Source organism: Canis lupus, chromosome 7 (assembly GCF_003254725.2).
Source record: "Canis lupus dingo isolate Sandy chromosome 7, ASM325472v2, whole genome shotgun sequence".
In the NCBI taxonomy this organism is placed as follows: Eukaryota; Metazoa; Chordata; class Mammalia; order Carnivora; family Canidae; genus Canis; species Canis lupus.
In genome coordinates this window covers 40,012,974-40,032,690 of record NC_064249.1, presented here as the reverse complement: position 1 = coordinate 40,032,690, position 19,717 = coordinate 40,012,974, and the positions used below count along the sequence as shown (strand labels likewise).

General features: G+C 59.1%; 1 protein-coding gene across 2 annotated transcripts in view; it reads left to right on the top strand.

The window, feature by feature from the left end:
- The window catches only part of CAPN2 (calpain 2), a 38,152-nt gene extending 21,734 nt beyond the window's left edge, over nt 1-16,418 (top strand). Inside the window, exons 5-21 of one of the 2 annotated variants that reach the window (XM_025430732.3) lie at nt 56-224; nt 962-1,045; nt 2,522-2,607; nt 3,107-3,181; nt 3,660-3,820; nt 5,007-5,176; nt 5,942-5,953; nt 6,808-7,019; nt 8,134-8,170; nt 9,128-9,193; nt 9,947-10,004; nt 11,576-11,640; nt 12,341-12,409; nt 12,903-12,981; nt 14,002-14,118; nt 14,352-14,410; nt 15,603-16,418. In XM_025430732.3, the coding sequence (XP_025286517.1) occupies nt 56-224; nt 962-1,045; nt 2,522-2,607; nt 3,107-3,181; nt 3,660-3,820; nt 5,007-5,176; nt 5,942-5,953; nt 6,808-7,019; nt 8,134-8,170; nt 9,128-9,193; nt 9,947-10,004; nt 11,576-11,640; nt 12,341-12,409; nt 12,903-12,981; nt 14,002-14,118; nt 14,352-14,410; nt 15,603-15,626 (1,543 nt within the window). In that variant the 3' untranslated portion in view covers nt 15,627-16,418. Of the gene's footprint in view, nt 1-55; nt 225-961; nt 1,046-2,521; nt 2,608-3,106; nt 3,182-3,659; nt 3,821-5,006; nt 5,177-5,536; nt 5,676-5,941; nt 6,786-6,807; nt 7,020-8,133; nt 8,171-9,127; nt 9,194-9,946; nt 10,005-11,575; nt 11,641-12,340; nt 12,410-12,902; nt 12,982-14,001; nt 14,119-14,351; nt 14,411-15,602 lie in introns of those variants that run through there. The other variant, XM_049112497.1, reaches the window with a different exon arrangement.
- Nucleotides 16,419-19,717: the final 3,299 nt, after the last annotated feature.

Sequence of the window (19,717 nt, the reverse complement as noted above, 5' to 3'; positions counted from 1 at the left end):
CTGGAGCATCCAGTAAAGGGAAGCAGCAGTGGCAGCAGGATCTGTCCTCCCTCAGGATCAACGGCTGTTACGAGGCACTCTCGGGGGGTGCCACCACTGAGGGCTTTGAGGACTTTACCGGGGGGATCGCGGAGTGGTACGAGCTGAGGAAGGCCCCCCCTGACCTGTTCAGGATCATCCAGAAGGCTCTGCAGAAAGGCTCCCTCCTCGGCTGCTCCATAGACGTGAGTCCAGGCCCCACCACCTGCTATAGCTGGCACGTCCGTCCCGGTCCACTACACTGTGCCTCACCTGGAACCCATGGCTGGTCAGCAACTTCCAGGCTGTCTGGGGGACAGCTGGTGGGCGAAGGTGGCCCCAGCCCACTTCCGACACCCACCTCCTGTGCATCACCAGCCTGGACCTCAGGCCCTGGGACCCCATTCCCTCGGCTGGTCCCCAGGGAAGCTCCTGCCCTCGGCTGGTCCCCCGGGAACCCCCTGCCCTCCACTAGTGCCCAGGGAGCCCCTTGTCCTCCGCTGGTCTGGGGGAAACACCCTGTGCAGACACTTGTCCCTGTGGACAGGGCCTGCATGGGCCTGGAGCCAGGTACCTTACCCTTCATTGCTGCAGGGTCCAAGGCCCTGGGAAAGACTTCGGGAGGGGCCCTTTCCTCCAGAAGCTGGGAGGTGTGCATCACGTCCTGCCCCCAGGCATCCTCTGGACAGAGGCTGAGCATCCCACCCCCACCCCAACCCTGTGCTACCCAGGACTCATTCCCTGTGGGGACAGAGAGGGAGGCCCCAGCTTCCACGGGCAAAATTTCTGTCCAACTTGCTAAAAAACAAAATTCAGTCTAGTAAATGTGAAGATATAATTGCCTTTATCAGGTGATCCGTGAGTTGGGTGGCACCCCATCCCGCAAGTAGCAGAGACCCTCTATGAAAGAAGGTGGGCAGCCTGACTCTTCCCATCTTTCCAGATCACCAGCATGGCAGACTCAGAGGCCATCACGTTCCAGAAGCTGGTGAAGGGGCACGCGTACTCAGTCACTGGGGCCGAGGAGGTAAGGCCGGCAGAGTTTGCAGGGGTGTCTTCTCCCTAACACCGCAGAGGACTGCCCCCCAGCTTAGTGGGTCCTGCACTCCCACGGCCCCTCCTCTACCAGGCCTTGAACTCCTGAAGCCAAGGGAGCGAGGCCAGCGATTCAAGGGCCGCTGCGCCCCATGTCTGCCCTCTGTGGGCCACGGGCCAGCTCTGGCGTGCTCCCTATGCTTCGTTCACACTCGCCTTGCTCTTCCCGACCGGCTAGATATAAAGGAACAGGGATCGCATCCATATAGTGTTTTAGATTCTCAAAATGGTGCTTTTGCGATTGATGTCACCGCAGCATCAGTGCTGAATTCCTGTTCCGGTCTGGCCGCCTCTGGCCCGCTGCATGGCCTGGGCACATTTCTCAAACTCCCTGGCCTGGAGTGTCCTCCAGTCAGAGGGGTGATGTCTGCAGGGAGCTGTGGTGGCAGGCGCCGCGGCTCCCCAGTGTCACAGTAACGCCACACGCCCCAGTCAGCAGCCGGCATCAGGGCGAGTACAGAACCCCATGTCTTCAGACGTGTCCATGGCTCCGTTCTGTTTTAAACCTTAAATTTTTATTTTATTCCCGAGCCCACCACACCCAAGACATGGACACCTTTTTATTTTGAAAAAGCTCAAGTCAATGGAAAGGTTGAAAGGCTAGAACAATCATAAACATCCAGGTACTGGGACTCCTGGGTGGCGCAGTTGGTTGGGCGTCTGCCTTTGGCTCGGGTCGTGATCCTGAGGTCATGGGATCGAGTCCCATGGGGGGCTCCCTGCTTAGCAAGGAGTCTGCTTCTCTCTCTCCTCCCCACTCATGCTCTCTCTCTCTCACTATCTCTCTCTCAAATAAATAAATAAGAATATTTTTTAAAAAAGAAAACATCCAGGTACTGCTTCTGTAGACTTAGTATCTGCACGTCTGTTTTCTGAGCCGTTGGTAGGTCAGGCACATACGTCACGAGACTTCCACATTCGCCTCCCAGGCTCTCATGTGACATCAGTGCTGTTGTCAGGTTTTCATCCCATGACAGCATCTCACGCAGAGCCCGTGTTCACACATCTTCCCACCTCGACAGCATGTCCCCTGTAGCGCCCGCCCAGGGCTCCAGGTCTAGGCAGCGTGACCACTCTGCATCTGCAGAATTCCTGCGCAGGTGGGAAGGTGCCCTCGCCCTGGGACCACAGCAGGTCCCGCTCTAGTCGGGAGGCTGGGGGCCCCATGCCATGGCATCTAGAATGAGGAGAATGAGGACACTGCTGCCGCAGGCTCGAGACCAATCAAGGAGCTGCGTCCTGCAAGAGTGGACCCAAGGAGTGGTCCACACTGGCAGTGGCAGGGGGCCTGGGGTCAGCCCTTCCCATTTCATGACCCGGACCCGACCCCTCTCAGCTGATGGAGAAGCCCCCCCAGGCCGGGCTTGAGCTCAGCAGCTCCCCTCTCCTTCCTGCACCCCACCTTCAGGTCGAAAGTGGGGGCAGCCTGCAGAAGCTGATCCGCATCCGCAACCCTTGGGGCGAAGTGGAGTGGACCGGGAAGTGGAATGACAAGTGAGCGGCATGCCCTCCCCTGGGAGGTTCTGGGGGCTGCGCTGGGGGGTCAGGCCCGGAGGCCGCAGGTCCCCCTCCCTGCCCCACTAGGGCGTGTGTGTGTCCTCCTGCAAGCCCCGGGCTCCGGCGACGCACAACCCATCCGTCACCTCACAGTCCACGCCTTCCCTGGTGCAGTCCCCCTGCTGGCGGGCCTTCCCAGGGTGGGAGGTGCAGAGAGGTTCCCAGCCAGGGCAGCCACTCGTGGGACTCTCAGTTCCCCTCACAGGGGCGGCCGGGCGTAGGCCGCCTGTGCTACCCCTTCTCCCCCGACAGCTGCGCTCTTTCTGCCGCCACCACCCAGGGGGCTCCCTGTCCTCACCCCCCTGCTTCCCGGCTCCGGCCCGCATACGTGTCACTCCTCCCGGTGGAGTCTGGCCCTTGGAGGCTCGGGAGCATGTCCCTGGGTACCCACTCTGGGGCTGTGGGGACGGTCCTCACCTGTCCCTTGGTTTCTCAGCTGCCCCAACTGGAACACGGTGGACCCAGAGGTGAGGGAGAGGCTGACCAGACGGCACGAGGACGGGGAGTTCTGGTAAGGTTGTTAGTGGCCGCAGGGCCAGGGCTCTGTCCTTGGGTCGTGGGCACAGGGGCGTGGGAGCTGCTTCTGTAGTCCTAAACTCCCCAGAAGACCCCGATGAAACTATTCCTCAGCCTCTCCCATTTGTCCATCTCAACGATGGGGTTTCAAAGGCCCAGGAGGGTTCAGGTCCCACGAGGAGACTGGAGAGGAGGAGCCCTTCCCCAACCAGCTCCCAGAGTGGGCCTGACACCTCAGGAAAGAAACAGTCCCTTGGAGAACAGGGCTGGGCCTGCGGCTGTGTCTGCCCACCTGCGTCTGTGCTGCCTGGCTCAGTGCTTTGAGCAGCACAGCGCCCGAGTGCGGTGCCAGGCCGGGCATCTGCACCTCTACCTGTGGGCCTGGGGGTGGCTCCTGGCCCAGCTGCAGGGGGAAGGTCACCGTTGTCAGCGTCCTCGTGTAACCTGGTCGTCCTTGTTCCTGCCTCGGCCAGGATGTCTTTCAGTGACTTCCTGAGGCACTACTCCCGAGTGGAGATTTGCAACCTGACCCCCGACACCCTCACCAGCGAGTCCTATAAGAAGTGGAAGCTCACCAAGATGGATGGGAGCTGGAGACGGGGCTCCACGGCTGGAGGCTGCAGGAACTACCCGAGTAAGGCCCTCCTGCATGCCCTCGCCGTCCCCCGCACCTCAGGGCCCGCTCACGCAGCTCCCTGGTTGGTCCCTCCCTCAGCGATCCTGCACCCCTTTTCCCTGTCTTGGAGCTGCTCTCCTCCACGTGGCAAAAATGAGTCCACGTGACTCCACATGCTGGGCCCAGGGGACTGTCCCAAGTGGTTTGAAGAGATGCTACCCCTTCAGTCTGCACGAGCAGCATCCAGGCGGAGTCCTGGGGAGGGCTGCAAGCTGGCTGGGATTTGCATGCAGGCAGCCTGGCTGTGGGGAGCTGGTCTGTAAGACTCTCTGTGGTGGCAGGTCCTGGTCACGTGTGGATCCTAGGCCACGGAAGAGGAAACTGAGGGTCCCAGTGGCATCCTAGGCTGCAGAGCAGGTCATCGGGCAAGCTGACGGGTCCTTCTAGCTCCCGTGCTCTTAATCCTTCACCTCAGACATGTGGCCATCAAGTGGCAGTTGTAGAAGTGCCAGACGGGACTCTCCCACCTGCTAGATGAGGGGTCAGCAAACTCAAGGGACCGGTGGTAGACGTTGGCTCTGTCTGCCCTTGGTTTCAGTCACATCACACAGCTCTACTACTGACTGAAGGCCGTTAAATGAATGTATATGGCTGTATTCTAATAAAACTTTATTGACAAAAACAGGCAGGAGCTGTGGTCCACCAAGCCCTGCACTTTATCTCCCCAACAAAGAGTTTGATCCCATCAGGGAGGGGAAGGCAACCCACACAATTGTCCCTCAACCTGAATGAGTCTCGTTTTGGAAGCAGGAAGGGCAGAGACACCCTGGGGGCAATGGGACAGGCCTGGGGACGAGGACACAGAAAAAGAGGCTGAAATTGGGCAGAGGATGTTCCTGGCCTCAGGGTTTGCAGAGGGGGTGCAGGCCAGCCACTGGACCTGGGGAGGGAGAGGTGCCACAGGCCAGCAGCTCAGCTCTAGCCACGTTCTTCCAGGGGGACTAACTGTCCCCAAGATAAGCCTGCCCGGCAGCGGGCAGGAGAGGATTGCAGGGCACGTGGTAACATAAGGGTTCCCGTGGTGTCCAGGCGCACGCGGGCTGGCTCTCTCCACGCCCCCACCAGTGCCGTCCCCTCCCGCACCCCCTTCCCGGCTAGGGCTCCCGGTCCCCAGTGACGGAGTCCAGTCCCACTCTGGCCACAGATACCTTCTGGATGAACCCTCAGTACGTGATCAAGCTGGAAGAGGAGGACGAGGACCAGGAGGATGGAGAACGCGGCTGCACGTTCCTCGTGGGCCTCATCCAGAAGCACCGGCGGCGGCAGCGCAAGATGGGCGAGGACATGCACACCATCGGCTTCGGCATCTACGAGGTGCGTGGTCTCAGCCCGGCGAGGAGGGAAAGCCCCAGGGCAGGACAGGAGGTGGGCCCCCTGCCCGTCAGGGACAGAGCAAGGTCATGGGGGCAGCCTGAGCCACCTGGGGTCGTGAGGGGTCAGAGACAGGGCCCCGCTCGCTCGTCACCGGACACGTGGCCCCCGCTGACGGGACCCTGCCTGCCACTCACCAAGTAGAGTTGGTCAAACGCCATCATTTCAAACAATGTACAAACTCTAAGCCTCTCAGTCTCTGAAATCAGAGCTGAGGATGTCAGATCTGGGACAGAGTAACCCAAGGAAAATGCACGCTGAAATGTGACCCACGACCCTCCTGCCTGCGCCCCCACCTCTCAGGTTTGGGAAACCCCAGGGATCATTCAGTTGCGTGTTGGAGATAAGAGACCGGGGCAGGAGCGGGAGCTGACCCTGCTGGCTCCCAGCCCAGTGGGACCCCCTTCACTGCCCTCTTCCTCCAGGACACAGCCCTGCTTCTGTGAGTGGGGGGCAGGGAGACCCCAGGCCAGGCCCTGCACCGCTCTGTGCCTCAGTTTTATACTTTGTAAATCAGGAATGGTGCGAAGGGCTTGCCGGCATTGTCACTGGGTCATGACATTTGTGTTCAGCATGGGAACAGCAGGGGCCCATGGGATAATAATCCCCTAGTGGTTGTAGTGCTGCTGGAGCTGTAGGGGCGAGGGGCCTTCAGGCGTTCCTCCCAGAATCGGGGCTCAGCACCTTCTCCTCCCTTTGTCCCCACAGGTCCCAGAGGAGGTACGTCCAGCACGCGTTGGCTCAGGGTCACCGAAGGCGCAGGCTTGGACGGCTGGCTCAGGGGTCTCATGAGGCCTGGGCAGGGGCTGGCGGCTGCACAGGACAAGGCCCATGCCCCCTGGGCCCTGGTGAGGTCACTCGGGACATGGACCTGTTGGTCTGTGCTCAAGGCCAGACCTCTGGGAAGTGCCTGTGGTTTTGCTCCGGGTGGACGGTGTGCGGGCCTAGGGCCACAGAGGCTCTTCACAGAGTCCTGCACTCTCCCCAGTTCAGAGATGAACTGCCAGGCGGCGCAGGAGCAGAGGGAGGCCCAGGCTCCACGTGCAGGCTATGTGCCCTCAGATGAGCTGCGCGTCCTCTCTGAACCTCGGTTTCTCCCTCAGTGGAGCTGGTCCATCACGTACCTCTCGGAGCGAGCCGAAGGGCGTGAGAGCACAGCAGGCCCACAGCCGGCATGAGTGGGTCTGACGAGAGGGCAGCAGTAGCCTTGAGGCCATCACGCTGGGCGTGCAAGGCGCGCTGGGCCCCGGCCATACACCCTGCCCTAGCCGTGCTGCCCAAGGCCCGCTGGGCTCCCCCTGCTGTGCTCAGGCCACACCTGAGCTGGGCTGCTTTCCGTCTGCGTGCCCCGCACATGCACGTCCCTGACTCAAGGAGGAGGAGGCCAGGGACCTCCATATGCAGATGGGGCTTCTCTGCAAAGCTGGGTGCCTGGACCCCCCCGGCACACCCCCCAGAGCATTCGTTCTCCTGACCCGGAGTGACCCAGACATAGTCGCCAACCCCAGAGAAAATGATGCTGATTCGGGGCTCTTCCCACCCTCTACTTCCCGCTGTTTCTGTTTATCCATCAGATGACCGGACAGACCAACATCCACCTCAGCAGAAACTTCTTCCTGACGCACAGAGCAAGAGAGCGCTCTGACACTTTCATCAACCTGCGCGAGGTCCTCAACCGGTTCAAGCTGCCCCCGGGGGAGTACATCCTGGTGCCCTCCACCTTCGAGCCCAACAAGGACGGGGACTTCTGTGTCCGGGTCTTTTCAGAGAAGAAGGCCGACTACCAGTAGGTGGCTCTGCCCATCACACCCTTCCTGTCCCCGCGGCCTGTCCCTGACCCTTGGCGCGCCGCATCCTCTGAACACTCCTGTTGGACGACACCTGCCTGCTTCCAGGGCTCAGCACAGGGACGTGGGGTCTTGAAGGTCGTCAATGTTGTCCCTCGGGCTTTGGGGTCTTAGTGGTTAGAGCAGGGAGGCTGCGGAGCAAGGATAGTCGTGTGTCTGCAACACCAATTGTTATGTTCGTTGTAACAACACGTATCAGCCCGTGAACCTAGTCATGTCAGCGGAGAGCCTGGGCCACTTTCCTGCCCAGCAGCCCGCAAACGCCAGGGCGTGAGTGGTGGCCTCAGTGGTCACTGGACCCCACCGGGTCCTGTGCAGCTGATGCCACTGTCACGCCACCGTCGGGATGGCCCCACTTCTGCCGATTTGGCTACCTCCTGGACCACATCTATCAGTTGAGCACTTGATGGCAGGACACGTAATCCGCCTCAGGCAGCTTAAGCAAAAGGGGATTAACTGAGAGACCACAGGGACTTTGACCTGAGGGGAAGCAGCGGACACAGCCACTGCCGTGTGCTCCATCCAAGACCAGGACCATGTGTCCAGTGGGCCTGCCAGCTTCTGGGAGGCGCAGCCCCAGTGGGTCGGATGCTCAGCGGCCTAGCGTGGGATCCAGGGCCCAAGAAGGACCCTTCAAGGCTTGAGTACACTCGCTGCGGAGGACCCAGCCCTGCTCACGGCACTGGGCGTGGAGGACCCAACGCTGCCCGAGCTTCAGCTGCAACCACTCCCGGCCTCCCTGCCACTACCTTCCCCGAGCAAAGTGTGTTGGCAGTGGGGACCTGGCGTGCTTCCCCGTGTGAGAGGTTTATGGTGGCAGAGATCACGCACGACCGGAGAGCGGGTCCCCGAGGCAGGCCCCAAGCGGGTTGTGCGGGCAGGCTGCGCCAACAGACAGGAGCACGAAATCTCTGCTTCCCCGCACTCCGGCTGGGCCTCCGGCTTGGCTTTTCCTGCCTTGGTTCCTGCTGTGTGGGGACACGCAGTCGCAAGCCCCCAGCCCACCTGTCACACTTCCATGTGGGCCATGACATGATTTCCTTCTGTCCCCAGGGTCGTGGACGACGAGATCGAGGCCGACCTTGAGGAGGTACTTGCAGCCCTGGGACACCCTGCTAACTCCAAGCTCTGCTCCAGATGACCGGGCCCAGAATCACCAGAGAACCGCTAGGGTTTAGGAGGCCCCAGGACTTCATGCCCACAGCTCGAAACTAGACTCTGTCCTGCACCTGCACCTGCCACTATGTGGTCCTCACCCCTTGTGTGCAGGACTTGGGGTTCCTGTGACTCCCCTTTCTCTGCCTCAGTTTCCTTATCTGTAAAATGAAGTCTCCAGATGACAAGATTCCTGAGGCCCCTGAGGTGCTGCTGAGATGGTGTGATTCCCGGGGGCTCGTGGGCTCCAACGAGACCCACCCACAACACATCCAGTGGAGGGAGGGGACTGCCACCAGCAGGCTGGGAGGCTCCTCTTGCTGCCCCTGGACCTGATAACCCTCCACTCCTCAGCCGCTCCGTGCTTGTCGAGAGACCTAGTGAGAGACCCAACGGTTCCAGGGGGCTACCGTTGCAGGCCTTCTAGAACATTCCAACTAGGCTCTGCATCTTTTTTTTTTTTTTTTTTAATGATAGTCACAGAGAGAGAGAGAGGCAGAGACATAGGCAGAGGGAGAAGCAGGCTCCATGCACCAGGAGCCCAACGTGGGACTCGATCCCGGGTCTCCAGGATCGCGCCCTGGGCCAAAGGCAGGCGCCAAACCACTGTGCCACCCAGGGATCCCCTAGGCTCTGCATCTGAATCCCCACTAGTGCAGATCAGAGGGCCGTTCTGGCCGAGGGTTCAAGATGATGCTATATGAGGAGCTCACCAACCCTTCACATGGTTTCCATCCATCTCATGTCTTCACTAGAAAAGTTCTTCATTCATTCTTCACACCGTCCTTGTCTCAAGCCTGCAACTTGGCCCTCAGGCCTGCGGGAGGCGGGGGAGATGGGGGAGGCCCCTTCTTGGCTCTGACCTGCTCCCACCCCTTGCCTCCCCCTCCAGATAGACGCCAGCGAGGACGACATTGACGACGGCTTCAGAAGGCTGTTTGCCCAGCTGGCAGGCGAGGTGGGTGTCCACGCGGGCTCCGTCACACGCTCTGGTCCCTGCAAAGGGACAGACTCGTCCTTGGCGAGACTCCAGAGGGGCAGAAGGGATAGCGAGCAGAGGCGGAGGGTAATCGTGGAGGGAACTCGGGCTCCTGCCCACGTCCTGCCCATGCAGCGGGGCTGCTGGCTCACAGTCAGCCCTGGCCCTGTGTTCCTCCCACCTTAGCATCCAGCTCTTTTCCTGTGTCTTCCACTCCTGCTGGGATGTGGGGCCTTTTCTTTGATTTCCACAAAAATATCCCGGACGGACAGAAGGGTTTTGAATCTTGACAATGCAAGTGACTTAGGGCCGTGGTGGGTGCTGCCCTGCGCTGTGTGGGCCTCAGGCTGCTGCAGACCGTTCCCAGCCAGCACCTGCCCGGCACCCTTCTCCATCAGGCGCACGAAGCCGGCTCACCTGGGCCTCCCATCAGAGTGCTCAGCAGGCGCCCCTCCATCCCTGTCTCTCAGGAAAGGGGGCATCACAGAGACTTATTTCCCCGCTGGCCACTGGCCGGGCCATACACGGGTCCCCACCCCCATGCCCTGGAGGCAGGAGGGACTGCGGCCAATCTTGGCCTTCTGCCATGGGGCTCGCCTGCAGTCTGGGGTTTGGGGGCATTAGAAATGACGTCACAGACCCTGCCTGTGCCCACCCAGTGCACCGGCACGGGACAAGCCTCCACACTTCCTGCAGCCCACGGTATAACCACGCTTTGCTTCGTGTCCACAGGACGCAGAGATTTCTGCCTTTGAGCTGCAGACCATCCTGAGAAGAGTGCTGGCCAAGCGTAAGTGCCCTCTTAGCGGGCCCTGGTCCTGCTCCTCCCCGCGCCCTTCCAGCCACCCCTGCACCCACCTAAACACCCGTGCCGGCCACCACTGCCACCACCAGACTGGGCTGAGGATGCTCTGTGTGCCCCGATAAAGGAGGAACAAAGGTTTCCAGGTGGACAGCAAAGGTCTCATCCTCGTTCTCACCCCTGACAGCTGTTGCTCTCAGCCGGGACGTGGGACCCCTTGGGCTCTTTACTCACCTGGAAAGTGGGCAGATCACTACCTAACTTCTGTGAGGGGCACCACGGGGCGGTCACTCTGATGTTCTGCTGGTAAGGAGGGCTGAGTCAGCCCTGAACACTGGCCAGAAAGCCCCCACACCCTGAACTCCACTGTATTTAGTGCGGTTGTCGATGGGGTCGACATCTCACTGCATAGTCAGGGTGGAAGGACAAACAGACCATCTTGTACTCACACCACGGGAACAGTTCACAAAGCATCTCCCCAGTATGCGTGGCAGGGAGCCTTGTACAGTGTTCTGCTTGAGCCCACGAGCCAGGCCGGCGACTGCAAGGCCCCAGAGGCAGCTGCCAGGCCTCCTGGAAGAAGGAGCGAGGTGGGAGAGGGGCCTGGGGCAGAGCTGGAGCACCTCCCACAGACCTTCAGGCTCATTCACCCCAAATGTGGGCCAGTCCCGGGGGACACGTTTTCTCACCTCAATTTATCAAGAGCCGCACTGCCCTGGAAGAGATGCTGCCCCTGGGCGGGATTGCTGATGTCAGACCCTTCAGGGCTGAAGGCCGCCCTGTCCTGAGCTGTGGACCGCCTAGAAGCTGGCCTAAGCCACGACACAGAAGCAAATTCTCTAGAAGCACCCGGGCTGGTCGGGTCATCCATCCCAGAGAATGTGGGCGGCGTGCCCAGCACAAGATCCACACAGCTGGTTCCTCCAGGCAGCCTGAGCGAGGACAAGAAGGGGGTATTTGCCCTGGAGGCTGCCAGGCACGAGTGAAGTCACAGAGCTGTTGAGGCGCGTGGCCGTCAAAGCTGCCTTGTTCCCACACAGATGGTGGTTGGGCAGGCGGCGAAGAGCCAGGCTGCGCAGGGATGCAACCTCCCTGGCTGCCACTGACCCCAGGCTCTGACCGGGCCCAAGAAGGAGTCCAAGCCCACAACGGCAGCGTTGAGGCAGGCTAAGCCACAACCTTTGTAAGGATGTGACAAAGGATGGGCCTCTCATGGTCTGTGGGGTACCAGAACCAGCTTGTGACAAGGGTCTCCTGCCACCTGCCACCCCCTGCTGTACCTGAGTCACCTAGTAGAGCACAGGGCTCTGGATAGCTTCTGGTTCTCAGGCCTCTCAGTCCGCGGACACACAGGCTAATGTGCAAATACACGAAGAAGCAGCGGACGCAGCACACCCTCCACTCTGGCCCCTCTGGCAGCCACTAGCCTGCTGTGGCATCGGATGTAGGTCAAGTGGCCCCCGTACCAGAAGGCACAGACACGCCCCATCCTCGTGGGGGCTCCTAGGGACGGCGAGGCTCTGCAGGATGTTTCCCATCACTCTCATTTTGTCTTGTAGGCCAGGACATCAAGTCAGACGGCTTCAGCATCGAGACCTGCAAAATCATGGTGGACATGCTGGACGTATCCTTTCACGCTGCAGAGCACAGACGAGGCGTCTGAGACCCCCACCTGGGGAATTTGTCATACCGCCTCTCCTGTTCAGACACCTCCTGGGGCAACGTGAGAAGCCCCCTGCCTTAGCGAGCAGGAGATGCCTGCCAAGCTGTGCCCAAGCAGCTTGGGTTGGTTTCCCAGGCATGTGGAGAACGTCCCCCAGACTGTCCCATTTCCGACATGCATCTCTTTTCTCTGATTGTGGTTTTTTTCTCAGTTTGCAGCCACGGGGCCCACCTGCTGTGGGCATCTCCTTCCCTTTGTTCAGGCTCCTTCCCCAGGTCACGCGCTCGCCTGTCTTCCTGCCTGGCTTGCAGACAAGTTCTGGGCAGGGATGGTCTGAGCTGCTCAAAGTTTTGTCTCGTGGGCTCACAACACTGTGTAGCTGTCCCACACAAGGCCGTAGAAATACTCCAAAAATCAACAAAGGGCTTCTGCATGTCACCCGACAGCTCATTCCCAGTAGGGTCAGGGGCCCCTGCACCCCAGACCAGCCAACAAGAGTCAGGGCCACCAGGGGCATCGGCCAGCCTTTACATGCAGGTTTGGGCACTGAGTGCAGCACAAAGTCTTCAGCGGGAGCTCCTCGTAAATAACGCAGTGGGTGCCATCGGGTGACAGGGCGCCCACACGGAGACACCACAGGAGCTTCCTTAACGGCAGGCAGTCAGATGGCAGTGGGAAGCTGGGCCTGAAAGAGTTCTATGTTCTCTGGACAAAGATCCAGAAGTACCAGGTGAGCGCCCGGGGGTGGAAGGCAGGGCGAGTGGCTCTGTCAGGGACGTGCGTGTGTGAAGGGGCAGGCACTTGACCCCCGGAGGCAGGATGGGCAGATGTGAACAGCAGAACCGACCCTGTTTGAGGGACATGGTCTGCTCCCTGCCCTTGAGTGCTAGTGGACAGAAACGGGGTCCCCCTCCAGCTGCCCCCAGAGTGTCCTCGAGAGGCTGTGTAGCCTTCTGTCATTTGGGTTTTTGACAGCTCCAGCAGAAAAGTGACACAATGACACGAGCCCACAGCGGCCGGCTAGTTGACCAACAGGCACGGTACAAGCCAGCTCGTGGAGTGAGGTGGACACTCTTAGCTATTTACGGCAGAGACGCAGGTGCTTTTCAAGGCCAGGCTGGGAACAGAGCTAGAAGAGCCTCCTGCCTGCACACACAGTGCGACCTACAGGGTGCCTGCTGGCTTCGGGTCAGGGTTCTCGTAACTGTTCTGCTTGATTCCAGAAAATTTACCGGGAGATCGATGTGGACCGGTCTGGCACCATGAACTCCTACGAGATGCGGAAAGCACTTGAGGAAGCAGGTGAGAACTCCTACCTGGTTTCCCTTCTGTTTTACGTGCAGAACATGTCAGAGTTTACTGCGTACGATAGAGGGCAGGAAGCTGTGTTCAGTGAGGTGGCCGCGGGCTCACCACAAGCATGTCCCTTCCATTCCTCTTTTAAAAGTTAACTGATGAAATAAAACGCAGTCCCAGATGCTCTGCCCACCAGGCCCTCTTGAAGTTTCCTTCCGAGAGCCTGGCGGGCCAAGCAGGCAAAGCCAGTTCTCAGTTCACTGGGCCCCCCTTGGGTAAGCGCCTTGCACACAACACGGGGCTCCCCACTTATTGGGTGGGATGTAATCCTGCCACAGAGACCCCAAATAACCATCTTTGTCTCCCAAACGGTCCAAGCACAAGGGGCAATGCCTCGTGCTGCCAGGCTGGCTCCCCTGGTCACGCTCACCACTGGCCCAGAGGTGGTGCCCCTTCCCGCGGGACTACACTGGCTTGCCACCACGACGTCCTGGCAACAGGTGGATGGCAGGAGGGAAAGACCGGGTCCTTGTTTTTCGGGACACATGTCCCACTAGCAGGGCTTAGTCACAGGCCCTCGGCAGGCTGCAAGGGATGTGGGAAACGTCTCGATTTCAGGCAGCCATGGCCCATTCTAGTTCTGTGGAAAGGGCGGGAATTAGTGCTAGTTTATGATGAATGGTTTCTGCCACATGCATCCAGGAACAATCTAGACTCCAGGGTGATTCAGAGCTAAGAGGCAGGAGAGGAAGCACGAGCAACAGGGCGAAGACTTGAACCACAGGAAGGGATTGAGAACGGGGCTGGGCAGCCTGGCGTCAGCCAGTGGAGACAGGCAGGAAGGCGATGAGTCTGGAGTCGGGAGTGAGGGCAGAGGCACTGGCTTTGCAACGCACGGCAGCCCCCAGGAAAGCACCAAGGAGCAAGAGCAGCTGTGCAATGCGGGCGTCCGTGGCGCGGGCGCGGGTGTGAGCACGGGCACCGTCTGATGCTCATGCCCAGGCTGTGTGCTTGTTTGTACTCCAGGCTTCAAGCTGCCCTGTCAGCTCCACCAGGTCATCGTTGCTCGCTTTGCGGATGACGAGCTCATCATAGACTTCGACAATTTCGTCCGGTGTCTGGTTCGACTGGAAACACTGTTCAGTAAGTGGCTGTTTGGGGAGAGGCCCATTTGGGTGCTGTCAGGGTGAAGGCAGCCTGCCCGTCACCACGGGTGATGTTGCCTGAACTGGGGCGCGTCTGTGCAGTGGACCATGAAGACCCTGCCCCAGCGTGGGCACGGGGGAGCAGAAGTCATAGTGTGGGACGAACAGAGAGGGGGACGGTGCAGTCTCTGTTCCCGCTCGCTCACAGGATGCCCCTTCTTCCTTCACCAGGGATATTTAAGCAGCTGGACCCCGAGGGCTCTGGAACCATAGAGCTGGACCTCATCTCTGTAAGTCTGCAGCTCCCACGCCCGGCCCTGGCTGGGGGCTGCTGACCCCCAGCTGGGGGTCTGTCCTCCCTCCCAGCTCTGCCTGGAGGAGGCAGTAGAAGGGGCTGCAGGAACTGCTGAATTGCGTGCACGGGAGGCGGTGCTTGTGTAACAAAACCCTGATGAAATTCAAGTGGGTTTGGGAAGATCTGTCATTCTTAGAGCAGATCTACTTCAAATACTTTCAAAACAAATCAGTTCACTTCCTTCCCCTTTAAAAACGCTGCCGAAGGTAAGTAAGCTTGGTGTCTGTAGTCACTGTGCTCCGGTGTCTGGACCCTGGCCATGCCCACCTGTGGGGTGGTCATCAGGCCACTACCTGGAGTCAGGACGCCAGTTCTGGGAAGAGCAAAGTGTGAGATGTTCTCTGGTCGTCTTGATGCCAGAATGTTCTCTCACCCCCGGGCTGGGGGGACTCTCGCACTGCCAGGCAGGAGCGCACATTTCCTCTGCTCTCAGGGGAACCGAGATTGGGGCAGCACAGGCCACTGAGGAGCAAAGTGGCAAGAGGGGCAGGTTTAAGGGACAGGACACTCCTTTCCTTGAACTTTGAACTCTGGAGGAAGGCTGCAACCCAGCAGCCATCCACCTGCTGTGATGCGGTATAAAGGACGTTAGCCAACTGAAAATGCATTTGTGCCGGTTACTAAGTCGCTTTTCTAGCTGTGTGGACCCGGGAAATATACCCACCCTGAGGTCGAGTCCACAGCGGAGGCTCGGGTCTTCGCTGGGATGGGCAGCTTGCCGCCGCGCCAGCAGCCTCATGACACACGGGGCGGGGAGCTGGGCCAAGGCTGGGGGTCCAGGCGCGTCCCAGAGCAGCTCAGTCAGAATCTGACCGGGTTCCCGTTTCACTGCAACAGAGACCAGGGGCGAACGCCACTGGTTTCGGGGTGAGCCGCAGGCAGGACACGCATGTGCCTGGCCTCTGAGGCGGACGTGTGGAGCCCCAGGCCGTGTTGTCTGAGCCCGTGTCACGGTGTCGGCCGGCCTGTGAGCCAGGCTGTGGCCCCCTGGCCGTGGGCTAGAGAAGCCGTGAGTGCGCCGCTTTGCTGGCTCTCAGGCCGCCTTTCAGAAGGCGCCACGGGCACCGGAATAGCTGTGTCGCTCCTGCTCGTGGCTCTGGGCTGACTGGCTCTTCTTCTCCTCGCAGTGGCTCTGCTTTTCCGTCCTCTAAAGTCGTAATTCGTCTGCCTGGAGACCGTCCGCCAAGCACCGGGCCACCAGAGAACATTTTTTCTCTCGACCTTGAAATTATGGGAACAGTTGCTCAAACTAATGATTATAACCGAAAATAAAGATGCCTTCTGAGATAGCAAGAACTTCCAGATTTCAGAGTAGAAGATTCACATATCGTTCTATTAAACACCAGTGAGCCACTTAGTCCTTGGTCAACTCAAAGAGAACCTGAAATCTGTCACTAGTCTACTTTTACACACTTTCCTGTTTATAGCAATATTCAGCCAGGGGAACGATGCTGGCCGGTGTCTCCGCAGCTAAGGACACAAGGTCCCTGCGGGGAATATTTAAAGCAACGTCAGGTTTAAAAATGCAGCCCTGACATTGACCCGCCAGCGGTCCGTGTCCCGGAGGAAAGGGGAAGCAGGATGCGTGGCTGAGGGGCCTGGTCGGGGCGGCACTCGGGCGACCGACCGGTTACCCACGTGTGTCTTAACCCAACCCTGAGCACTCCAGGTCTCAGGAGCATCCCGGGTACTGAAGGGGTTCGGCTCTTGCTCAGCGACCTGCAGCCCACCAAAGTGGTGTCCGAGCCAATGACAGTCAAAGACACACCGTTTGCCACCCGGACACCACACCCTGCCATGCTTCTGTGTGGAGCTGGGAGGGACTGTCGTGGAAGCTTGTTCCTTGGCTTCACCCTGGGAAAACGCTGGCCGCATGATGAAAATACCGCCTTGTTGCCTTATCTTCTTCCAAATGTGCTGTTAAATAAAGAGTCGCCCAGGCAGTCTGGCGCGGTGCTGTCCTTCCTGGAGGGCCCGGCGGTGGTTTGTGCGCACACCTGGCCACAGCCTGTGTCCACCTCCGCAAGTCGCTATCTCTGAATTCCCGTCTTGAGGGGAAAAAGGAGCTTAACTCCCCCTCCCTGTGGAAGTACACGATTTCCTAATCCACTTTAGAAGCTCCTAAGTGGCCGTGGAGCAGGCCCCGCTCTAAGGCAAGTCCCTCAGGTGTGGGGACGAGACCCGGGACCGTCAGGACAGGCACCTAGGCCTGGCCTGCTGCTGGTGACCCTGGAGGAGCCCCACAACCCGGGAGAGGAGCAGGATGGGGCGGGACAGGAAGTGCATCCCCCAGACTTGGCTATGAGCCGAGGGGAGGCAGGAGGAGTGGTGAGAGTCCTCCACTCAGCAGCACAGGCAAGGGGGCCGGGGCTGGGGGCCCTCGTGCCAGGCGCAGGGACGGGATGGGTGGCCTCCCCAGCCCCAGAGGCCACAGCAACCCGCATCTGTGCCAGGGGCTCGGCCCCCTTGCGCCTGCTGGGCTGACCCGGCTCACCACCTTACCCGGCACCGGCTGGTTCCGTCCCAGCGGAAATAAGAGCCACACAAGGAATAGCCGCTTTGGGAAAGGACGAAGAGGGCAGAGCGACCGAGTTCCCGGGTTCTCCCAGCAGTGCCACCCTCCCAGCACCACCTTCACAGGGAGACGCTAGCCAGTGCGTCAACACCCTCCACCTCCTGACCCAGAGGGAAGGGGCCGCAGCCCAAGGCCCCCAAGTCCGCGCTGGGTGCACGGGAGTCTGCAGCTGTGCCCACGTGGGGCATTCCAGCACGTCTGAGCGCGGGCACCTGCTTCTCCAACAGGGACTGCAGCTGCCAGGCTGAGCGGCGCCCTGCCCCCTGCCCTCTCCTCCCCCACCCCTCCCTCTCCCTTCACTCCCCGCTCCTCATCACCTCCCCCCCTCCCTTCCCCTCTTCTTCACCTCCCCGCCCCCCCCAACACACCTCCCAGGGCTCCCTGGGCCCTCCTGTAACTGCTGTTTCCTGTGACCAGCACCTACCTCCCAGTGCCCAGACTTACCGAGAACCAGCAGCATCTTACCAATTTTCTGTGCCTTTGCCAGGGTGACCTCTGCTCTCTGCCTTGTCCTCCATGACCCCCCCTGCCCCCACCATAAGCCCCTCTTCAGCAGGGCCCATCCTCCAGGTGCCCTACTCCCCCTTCTTCAAAAATCTAAAAACTGAAAAAAAAAAAAAAAAAAAAAAATCTAAAAACTGCACCGTGAAGATGGCTCATGGGCATCCCTACAGGAACTGGGGACCAGCACACACCCAGGTCAGATCCTGGGTCCCTCATGTGGCGGGTGTCATGCGGCCATCAGAAATCATGCTCCTGAGCAACCTCTCACACACGACACAGCCGCTGAAGCTGCACGCTCCTGACCCCTGCGCAGAAGCTGGGAAGCACTAGCAGTGGTCCCACTGGCATTGCCACCCTCACTCTGTGACCCTTTCCCATGCCTGGAGATGTTTCTACGAGGACCTCTGATACAAGGATGCTCTGATGATAAACAAGTAAAAAACAAAGAGGGATAATAAAAGCAAATGGTCTCAGTTTAGGACAAAGGAAACAAGATGATCGCGTTCTCCTAATTTTCACATCTTCCCTTCCATGCATTTGAGCAATTCTCTACAGTCTCCTGGGACCTGTGTACAGTACCTGGCGTGGGTCCCTTCATGTGCCGAGGTGTACAGAGGTGGTGTTGCTGAACTGTGAGTCCCGAGCAAGGCTGCATGGCCAATTAGTAAGCGCCAGACCAGGTCCAGAGTCCCTGGCATTTCCTATTGCTTAGCAGCTTAAACACGCATCACCTGGTGCCCAGCTGGCTCAGAGGAGTGTGTGATAATTGATCTCAGGGCCATGAGTTTGAGCCCCACATTGGGCAGAGATTACTTAAAATCTTAAAAAAAAAGAAACAGGGATCCCTGGGTGGCGCAGCGGTTTGGCGCCTGCCTTTGGCCCAGGGCACGATCCTGGAGACCCGGGATCGAATCCCACATCGGGCTCCCGGTGCATGGAGCCTGCTTCTCCCTATGCCTGTGTCTCTGCCTCTCTCTCTCTCAGTCTGTGTCTCTCATGAATAAATAAATAAATCTTTAAAAAAAAAGTCTAGGGATCCCTGGGTGGCGCAGCGGTTTGGCGCCTGCCTTTGGCCCAGGGCGCGATCCTGGAGACCCAGGATCGAATCCCACATCGGGCTCCCAGTGCATGGAGCCTGCTTCTCCCTCTGCCTGTGTCTCTGCCTCTCTCTCTCTGTGACTATCATAAATAAATTTAAAAAAAATAAAAAAAAAAAAACAAAAAAACAAAAACTACCCATCACCACACCAGTCTGTAGTAGGAGTCCCACCCAGCCCCGTGGACTGGCTGGTCCCAGCAGAGGCCCGAGGAGGGGGGATTGGTTCCCAGCTGTTGGCAGGGGCTTTCCGCCTTCCCCGGCACATGACCCTTTCCTCCTTGTGGCTGGCCGTGGTGGGTTGAGTCCCTCACACTTTGCACCTCTCCTGCGCCCACCCAGCAGCCCAGGGTGACCTTCCTGTTCCCAGGTCAGCTGATTAGGAAATATAGTGAAATCTGCAAAGTTCCTCACAGAAGCACCCAGATCAGTGTCTGACTGGATAACCAGGACTCCTAGTCTGCGCAGCTCCAAACCAAAAGCCCACGGCCTGGGGCTCACATAACACACACCTATCTCTCACCATTCTGGGGGTTCAGGAACCAGATCAGGGTGCAGCCAATTCAGCATCTGGCCAGGACACTTCCCAGCATGCAGATGGCTGCCTTCTTGCAGTGTCCTCCTGTGGCAGAGGGAAGGACCACGGCCTCCTCCTCCTTCATGGGGTGTGGGGGGGCTCTCTAACCTGGTGATGTCACACAAGACTCCGCAGCTGCCAGAGGCCCCAACTCTAAACACCGTCACCTCAGAGCAGGAAGATGGGAGGCATCCTCAGAATTCTGTAAACCACTCGTGTCTTCTGACAGCTAGCTCCCACGGTCACTATTTCTCTATTACTCTGACTAGCACGGGGTTGGTTTGTCTTTCACCTTTCTTGCTGGTATTTAGCTGCTCATAAAACATATAAGGAAAAATGAGCAATGGTTTTTCTTCTGTAGCTTTCACTTAATAGAAATGAAAATAGTTCACTAAGCAGAATGGGTTCCAAAGTCTTTCACAAACTTGGTAACATATTAACACAACATAGGGATCCTGTGTATGTATGTTTTCACCCAATGAATGCCTGC